At 37.4% G+C, this 10,026-nt stretch overlaps 1 protein-coding gene across 1 annotated transcript; it reads left to right on the forward strand.

Annotated features, from left to right (window-relative positions):
* Nucleotides 1–1,427: 1,427 nt before the first annotated feature.
* LOC110461591 (innexin unc-9-like) lies at nt 1,428–9,053 on the forward strand. The gene is made up of 3 exons (XM_021515126.1): nt 1,428–1,655; nt 1,782–1,953; nt 7,541–9,053. Exon 3 carries the CDS (start codon nt 7,542–7,544, stop codon nt 8,769–8,771), a length of 1,230 nt encoding a protein of 409 aa, XP_021370801.1. The 5' UTR covers nt 1,428–1,655; nt 1,782–1,953; nt 7,541; the 3' UTR covers nt 8,772–9,053.
* The last annotated feature ends 973 nt before the right edge of the window (nt 9,054–10,026 follow it).

Genomic DNA, 10,026 nt, shown 5'->3' on the forward strand with positions numbered 1-10,026 from the left:
GTACACACTTAGCTGTGTTGGGTGCCTTCGGCATGGTGTTTCAGTGAGATAGCACTATAAAGTCAGCATCAGATCCGCACTATTACAAGGAGGCAAATACACCAAAATTCCCCGGCTGTCTCCAGCATACATACACACTTGCTGGCTTACACAACACACATTGAGGCACGTCCTTAAATGACCTTAGATGTTAATAGGATGTTAAATAAAATAAAACAAAACAAAACTTAGCTGTGCGTGAGGATTGGCACCGTGACCCGTTCCCGCTCTTTTCGAATATGTCTCCGTGTCATAACAAAGAAAAAGACGAGATCCCAACTCTTAAACGATAAAAGCAGTTGCTAGTCATGGCGAGACGAATACATTCATGTTACCAGGATTTGCCCAGGGTTCGGTTACGTCCTTTGGGTCTTTGTCCGAGGGTCACGATCATATGCACATTTACAAGGATCTCAACAGAAATTCGAAATGCAACATCACTGGACCTGTAACTAATTTAATTGTTAAATGGAAGAGTGTGGCTCCCTTAGGGGCTGGGAATCTTATAAATGTATGTTTCCCGCTGGTTCATTCAAACCAGAGGGGTGAAATATCAAAGAAGAATCCCCGAGGATTACCGAGGGTTTCCGTCGATATTTCATCATTAAGGTTTGAATGATATTATCCCAGTAATTTTCATGACATTATTCCATTTCTTGCATATCTTATCGATCAGAAAGCAAAATCACGCTAGGGTCTAAATGATGGTGTATTGCCAGTTCTGCGATAGAGATTATGTTCGTGTTTTAGGGTATTTGATACAGTCACGTGATTTGTGGTTTAGACTAAAATCGCATGTTTTAGAGTCCGGACTATGCACAGGCTATACGTGTTCTAGAGGGTATCACTGGGTTTTTGCGCGTGCCAGTTAGGGTCAAAGACTTGTTTGCATGTTAAATGGGAGAAGCTGAAGAACGAGGCTTATATGCTAACATATCTTAATGAATTTCTTCCTGTTAACTATGTGGTACATGAATTTTACAAAAGCTGATTAAATGAAGCATTATTGACCTTTTATGTACCCCTTAAATAAATAACATGTACACGTAAATAAAGCAGTGCACACGGTGCTAATTGTTTATTAAATCAGATTATCTGTGGCAGTTTGGTCACACAGTTATAAAAAAAATTGTTTTCATATTTTCTTTGAGAACAACTACTTTTCATAATTTATCATAAAAGTATAATTGGCAATTTCTAAACAGTAAAAAAAACTTCGCCATTTGTGATTTCTATTCAGGAGTGGTCAACATCTTACTCATCCTATGCATTTGAAATCCGCATACCGATTTCACAAGCGACAGTGTTTTGAATTGTAACACAGGTAGTTTTCCATGTGTTTGTCACGCCCCCTTTTAGTACGTCACTGAAATAAAATTGTCAACAAGTAGACTGTAACATGTCGTAACAACCAGGAAGATCGCAATTCGATGAAAATATATATTTATATATTTCGAATAACATAAAATCAAACACTAAAATATTTCAAATACCACCTTTTTTGTTGCAAAGCAGACAATAGACGGATATAGACATTATCCAAGTTTACACAGTATGCATCAGGAATTTTACCAGCGAAAATTTATTACAACAAATATACATTAAAACAATTATTTGTACGTATAAACCTTTTTTTTATCGAATTATAAATTTCCGGAAAAACAATATTCTGACTTCCCAAAATCGATCCATTTCGGTAGAAACGGTGTATATATATATGTTATATCTACTTCACCTCTTAGGGTACCCCGTCGAAGGCCCCTGTCCCCACTACACTTTAGCCTTTATCGGAGCCCAAAGGAGTACCGATCCGTGAACTCGCTAGCTGTACATACGACAACCCTCTGGTAGACTTGTTTTCGATAGAAAGTTTTGGACACTTTCGGATATACAGAAAGGGCACAAGTAATCAAGGTAAGAGTTTAAGAACTTATTTATTTATTATCCTTAATGTCTGTACACTTCTTGCTTTCCTCGTCGTTGACATGTAACAGGCGAGATGGGGGTACCGTCGCCATGTCGCTTTTAAAACTTGTTTATAACTATAAGATTGTAGTTGTATGCATATGTGTAGCCTGGTCGGGAAAGTTGATATTCTACCATGTGGATTTTGTTAAGTCGAGCATCGTAAAGATTTAACTACGTGTGTGAACATCTGTAATGTCGGCGTTTTTTATGGAATGAAACTATGTCGTTTTCTCGTTATAAACTTTTAGGTACACTTGATATAAATTGTATACAACATCTACACACGTACAGTGTGTTTCTGCTTGTGTTGGTATGAACAAAGATGTGTTGCAGTCTGAATTATTTTCCGTTCTTTCATAAACTGACAGACCTTTTCGAAATGCTTAAATGTTACTTCAGAAAGATGTTTATTAACTTTTTAATCGATAAAAGTAGGATCCTAAGACTAACGTTATATTTTTGTACGTCTATCAAAATCCCACTGGAAAAGAAAATCAACGGTGCACCATATTCATTGATATATATATATAGCATACAAAATATATTTATTTCAGTAATGTTTCATACATTTATCTAAAAAATATTTATTTCAATTTTCAATTCAACATGTATTATTTAAGTTCATCATGTATTGCGAAGTGAAATAATTAATATCATATACAGAAATGTCTGTCACATTTAATTAATCAACGGAATAAGCTCACATTTAACCAAACTGGTCATTAAAACTTTGTGATGTTGATGATAACTTTGACAAGATAAGACAAGACAAGATTTTATTCTTTTAAACCACAATTTGGTTTGTCACTTAAAATATCTTTAGAACAAATCCGATATATAAATCAACCATTGAAAAGGTTCTGATTTGTAAGGTGTCTTATTGTTTGTCAAGGCGCTAATTAGCCTATTGTCATTTACAGTTGTATTTAGCAGGTGTGATCGGCGTAACCTCCTACCCCCCAGGGTCACTCAAACCATGCAGTAATGCCATTTAATTCCCCCCCCCCCCCCCCCACACTGATACCCCTCATTATGATAATAATAATACTCCGTAATTCTTCTGTATCCTTACCTGTCAAATGTTCTATATTGCAAGCATGTTTCCCCTTAAACGTCTTATAATTTTTTACAAACGTACAGTAGCCTACCGATTCCGTGGTGAAGAGTTGTCTCCCCCTCGCCCATACACGATTTAACTCGGTACAGACGGGAGTCAGATTTCATCAGATATGTCTATATACTGACATTCCCTACCTGTTGTACATATAATAAAGTGTTCTGATAAAATTATCTTGAAAATTATTCACCTGCCAGTGGATAAGTTGATACGATTTTATAAAGCCAATTTACACATATATTAGACATTGCACACTCAAGTTCTTTATAAAACGATAGAATAAGGCCCAAGAATAAATTCATTAAGTACAGGGTAAACTAACTATATATATTTTTAGTAACATGATTTTCGGTGACTTCTCATACACATTATAAATGTATGAAACTTTCTAAATTTTGATCGCGTTTAAAGTATATATACAATTAGAACCAATTCTATCAAACTTCTGATGACCAGCTGTTCTCAACCTTATCAAACATTTGATGGCATTTGTCATGACTTCATACATTTGTCAAATAGCCTGTTATTTACATCAAACGTCTGTTGATACCCACATAGTACAACTCTATATGGTGATCATCATAATTTATGGGCACATTTCCCCTTTCTGCAATTTCTCCATCATTAATCTAACTATAGTATATGTATCTGTGTGTAAAGCCGTTCAGTTATTGAATGTCCATAATATTTAAGAATTGTGTATACTAGGAAAATTCATCTATGAGGCAAACAAACTAAGGGTATTATAATGGAATATGATTGTCTTCATTATCTGTACATTGCCCATGATTTGTGTATAACATGTATTGTACACTAATGAGCCAATGGCCTGAAGTTCGAATGAAACTTGACACTATATATATATGCTCTGTTTCGCCCGAGATACGGCCATTGTTATTCGCTGTAGTCGTATGATGACTGTTCACATAATGATGTGAATTTGTGCAGAAATACTTATTTTTTTACACATGACTAAACAAACAATGTCGTGCCCTAAAATACCATTCGGGTGGAACGAGCGGCACATCATCTGTTTATAGTTAGAACGTTAGCCATTTGCTCCCTACCAATACCTGTTTGTACCCGGGTTTATCTGAAAACTTACACCACCCGGCCCGTAACAGCTGAATGTATGATCAGCCATCTACATCATGTCGGTTAAAATTAGAACTATCCAATTCGGTTAGCGTGTGGCCAATGGTTGAACAATACAATTGGATATTGTAGAGCCGATGATTTACTGAGAGGCATTAATTTTATTTAAAAGATACGACTGAATTCATTTTTTTCGTTAACAGGCAAGCAGAATTAAAGCTATTATATATAACACTTTGAAAAGAATTATAATGAATATTTGATATGACGATTTCGAGCGGTTTGTTGCAATTTTACACCGCAGTACGTTCGTTAAACTCTGCAAGTTTGTCAGTTTTATGGCCACGGCCCGGGTGGTTTCGTATGTCCCCCGGGGTATCGTAACAAGTATCAAAGGGCTGCCTTTATTAGTATACATTCGTGAGTTTCTGAGTTATAAAGGCGATAGGACTTAACAGTTTCCAGCACGTTTGTCGGTAATGGAATTACGTCACACATCGCTCACCGGTTGCCTAGCAACCTGTTAGTCACGAATCGGATTTAAACACCCCCAGGCGCTGTCTCGTTCTAATTAGAGTTAGGAAGGTTCCTTCTACATCTGTTATATTATCTCCCTTTCGCTATCTGCTGAACATTAATAAATAAACAAATAAATCGGTGTAACATAGTCGACCTTTTCGTATTTTTGAAGTTCTGCAATCTATGCCGCTATAACTTAAAGGACATGCATTCCGACATCGCTCAGAAACGTGACGTAACGCACAACACGTCCACATTTCTTGATAATTGTTACGAAAACACCTTATTTATTTCCCGATACGATCGCTTTCTCGGCGTCATAACTTCGCCAGAAGAACTACAAATGCAACATTTATGTAGGAAACATCACACCATTTTGTCATAAACGTAGGCGGCCTTCGGGGTTCTCTGCTGTGATATAAGCGATGACAACCTGTTGCATTTTGTAATGTTGTTAGCGACGTCCATTGCCAGCTCTAATTTCGATGAACATGGTATGACGAGATAATTACTGTTGACAATAGCGTTGCTCGGTATGTTGCAAATATGCTTAGCAGATTATGTGTGTTTGTATAAGATGCGGCTTATATACAACCACAGACCCATAGCACAGGATATCTAATGTGGTATTCGATAATGCTATGCTTAAATAACCAAACTGAACAAAATCTCTTAAGAAAACGTCTATGATCAAAAGTACTAAAGCCAACGGTCTTTTTGGAACATACGATTCCCCGAAATCAAAGGACGCGATATTGTTATACGGAGTTAATAAAAACAGGAAAGTGTATTTTTTCAGTATTAATCTCAGGTTTTATTACACAATGATAATACAACAATTAAGATAACGTGTAAGTGGTTCACTTTTGAGTACGGATCATTATTACACAAGTGCTTATATGTACACATCTCTGTGTTTCGTGTCTCCCAAGCAAATATTCAAAGTACACGCCGTCTAACTTCCTGGTTGGTCGGTTTTAATGACCGTGACACTAGAATCAGCACTTCCGATCCATAAATTATTTCTCTAAATATTTGTATTGAATATTCTATAAGTATATTTAAAATCAACGGAAATATATTTATTCGATAATCTCGGAATAATCGACTCAAAATATTTATCGAAAGGGGTTTTCTCTTTTGGTGGTGATATTTCAATTAACTAAAACAAAACGGGAAAATCGAAGCGTCGTTTCGATTTCATATACCGGGTGCTATAATTATATGTTCAGTGTCATTCCACAGAACGAGTTGACGATAGATGTGACGGCCTATCCGGACCTCCCTTGTGGGTCTACGCCTTATACTCGGAGTCCACAAAAGTAACTTGGTAACTAGATGCGACACTATAACTGGGGTTTCCGTGTCGATTGGAGCTCGGGTTTACAGCTGTGTTAGTCCGGTTTAGTCCCACAACATCGGTAATCTCACTTTAACGACATAAATAATTCCGACGGAGACAAGTATTGTCACCAAATATCTTGCGTAACGAAATCCCAAAGCCACGTTTTAGGTCAAAGTCTATTGTAACGATGATAATAACGCGGTTTTGAGGTTAAATGCGTAACCATGCTGTAAACACCATCTTTAAGGTCAAAGTTCATCTGTTGTTTTGACCTCTATCTAGTATGTGTAACAGGTAGTCCGGGTGTATTTGACTTGTAATCTATGTAGGTCAGAGTCCTACAGAAGATGTGAATTCTACCTATGTTGATAGTGCCCTTTTATGAGTCGGTAAATCGCCTGGGAGAGAAAACCTGTCTCAACTCAACGTAATATAACAGGTTGTAATTGAAAACCATAAAGTTCCCATGAATATTTCGTTTATGAACTGGTCTATCTCCACACAGATATCTTACCCCTTTCCCTAATGGGACACTTTGACCCCCAGAGAGAAATTGACAATATCTTAAACCAGATAAAGTCACCCATATTATAATATGTTATAAATTTTGTCACATTTTATTGAAGAATAAAAAACTTTCTTTCATATGTAAAAAAAAACCACAAGCACTTAATTGACACAAATGATAACACATTGTTAAAAAGATTATAATTATTCAGAAATGGTTAAAACGATACCTTCATGAAAAAGTTGCTGAACAAAGATTCCTGTAGACCAAGTGTTTTCGAAGCATTATCAATCGCGAAGAGTAGCATGACTACCGGTTAAGGTACTGAATTCCTCGATTCCAGTGTAAAAGTATAAATTGTAAATAACATATTTCCAAGCATCGTATATCTTTGCATGATATAAGATATGTTATAGCAGTTTTCTTACTTGATTTGAATGATAATTGTATCTGTGGGTGAGGTACAAATACACCTCGTGTTTACACTATTTTCTTGTTGCTTTTTGATATCATATCCAATTATATGACGATGTAAGTGAAGCACGTGTGAAAAATCCCCACACATACCGGTGCAGCTAGGTCTCTTTTTCCTGCGAATTCCAAAGAATCCTCAAGCTGCTGCGTTTATGCGGCGCGTGAGTCCATGCGCGTTATAGCACGTGGCCATTCACCACAACTAATACGACCACTTGTTTTGTGATACACCTTGGGGTTAACGTCGTCAGGGAAGGTTAATCAAGAACGTATTTTTGTAGGTGGTAAAAAGAAAACCCAACATGTGGAGTGTCATGTGACATTATTTTTTGTACACGTCACGTGTTCTGTTATTGTGACGTCGGTCTTTCCCGAAGCCGTGCTAGACGTGCTAACCTGCTTTTAATCTTGTTGTTTCGACAATACCTTTGAACAGGAATTGAACTCTGACCGTTATTTATTTTTGTCTTTCCAGGATGTCGGAACTACTGGGATTCGTCCCAAGTTTTTCGAAACTTCGGGGGAAGCCGAACGATGATTGGATAGACCGAATGAGTCACGTGTATACTGTGGTAGTCTTGGTGATCTTCACAGTGTTGGTCAGTTCAGGCCAATTCTTCAAAGACCCGATACAATGCTGGCATCCTGCAGAGTTCAAGGACTCGATGGAGTCGTATACAAAGTGGAACTGTTGGGTTAAAAACACGTACTATGTCCCAATGAGTGACATTATCCCAGAAGACATTTCGGACAGACAGGAAGCGGAAATTACATATTATCAATGGGTACCGTTGATACTTTTATTCCAAGCGTTCCTCTTCAAGTTCCCCAACATGATATGGAGGATTTTTAATGGTGGATCTGGATTAAATCTGGACAAAGTTGTACGATTTGCAGAGAAGACACAGTTGGTCAGTCCCGCTGACCGTGACGACACTATCAACAGTCTGGCCAGGTTTATGGACAAGTGGCTGGACTCTAATAAAGAACACAGATGGAATGTCGTAGTTCGGACCAAGCACCAGATATCCCGGTTCATGTGCTTCTTTTGCAACAAGCGGGCCGGGAAGTATTTGACGGCGATGTACTTGTTTGTCAAAGTCTTATATGTGGCTAACGCCATCGGTCAGCTTTTCCTACTCAACGCCTTCATGTCGACGTCTTTTAACTTCTATGGATTCGAATTTCTGGATAATCTCAATTCGGATCGTCCATGGAGAGAATCCCCTCGCTTTCCGAGGGTCACTCTATGTGATTTCCAGATCCGCCAGCTTCAGAACATCCAGAGGTTCACAGTGCAGTGTGTGCTCCCAATCAATCTGTTCAACGAAAAGGTCTTCATATTTATCTGGTTCTGGCTCATCTTCATCGCGGTTCTCGCTTGTATCAATCTCTTCCGATGGTTGTACCTCATCGTCTTTGCTAAGAACAAAATCGATTACATAAAGAAATATCTTAAAATCAACAACGAACTTCATACCAACTTTGACAAGAAAATGTGCACACGATTCGCTGAGAATTATCTCCGTGACGACGGTGTATTTGTACTCCGATTGGTCGCGAAAAACTCCACGGACATTGTAGTCACCGACCTCGTGCGTGACCTCTGGAAAATTTTCAAAGAGAAACAGAGTACAAAGAAGAACGAATTGGAACCGACCGAGAACAATTTCGACGACGCAAAAGAGAAAGAACCGTTGACATGACAATGTCCATGCTGCAACACTGACGACGTCAAGTGACACGTGACTATCACGTGACAGTTTTTTTTTTTATAAATAGGCGGGAAAAACAGCAGACGGACCGGTGTGGCAGCAGGTATCGGTAGTATAGTAGGGTTTCCGGTAACTCCCCAGACCCAATTTCTTCAAAGCTTGATTAGATTATCGATTGTATTAAAAATAATCAAAATTACGTTTTTGAAATTTATATATAAAATCCCTATGTTTTACGAATTATGTTCGTATGCGGTTACTTCTATTTGGGGGGGNAAGATTTCGAAATATAAGTAAGAGAAAATAAAACAAGCTTATGTTGAAGCGGGGGTGAGTGTTTGGTAGTTACTGGTGGCGCCCTCTGCATTACCCTACCTCCAGGTCACATTGGAGGTGCAAAGTGCGTGAATCTTGCCTGGGTGACTGGTATGTCGTTATCATCTGGGAAGCTTTTGCTTTGTGCGGTTGATTCGTTTGAGAGCTTTTGCTTGAACATAATTTAATGTATCGATTTTAGAACTTGTCAGCGTTTTATTAACGAACTTGAATGTATAACTGTACCAAAAGGTCAAGGTTTGTAAATCACAGCATTGCTCGTTAAAACCAAGTTAAAATGTTAATACATTGTGAAATTGTTAACTATTTTTGTTATAAAAGAGTTTCGTGCGGCATTTAAACGATGAATGGATTATCAAAATCATGCAAACATTTTTGTGCATTTATATGCAAATATAAAAAATCACAGTTTTGCTGCTGAACTTGTACAGTCCACAGCTTTGATTGGTTTGAGGCTAAGAGGCCATGTTTGTCAAGTCAGCATGTGTTTGTATCGCCAAAAATGACGGTTGTGACTATTCCACCTATTAAATGAAAATATAAGTCAGTCGTCACTGGCCTATAATTGATCACCGGAAATAAACAAGTAAAAGTAAGGGCAGGTAATTTAGTATAAAAGTATTTTTCGTAAAGATAACAACTACAGGCCTGTTTATAAATGGAATATAACAATAAACAAAATCTTTGTGTTTGTTTCTAAGTTTGAAATACATGCTTTTATTAAGAAATATAGTAGAAAAAAATACTTTTGACGTCGATATTTCCATTCCTGTTCATATTCATATACTCATTTTCATCGATTTTGCAGCATTATTTGCCCAAATGGCTGCCATAACGTGCCTTTATGTAAATACTTATGTACATTGTTTATCTTGAATACAATCTGCATTAGATATATATATTTTATAAC

The sequence above is a fragment of the Mizuhopecten yessoensis genome, unplaced genomic scaffold (assembly GCF_002113885.1).
Source record: "Mizuhopecten yessoensis strain PY_sf001 unplaced genomic scaffold, ASM211388v2 scaffold10639, whole genome shotgun sequence".
Taxonomy (NCBI): Eukaryota; Metazoa; Mollusca; class Bivalvia; order Pectinida; family Pectinidae; genus Mizuhopecten; species Mizuhopecten yessoensis.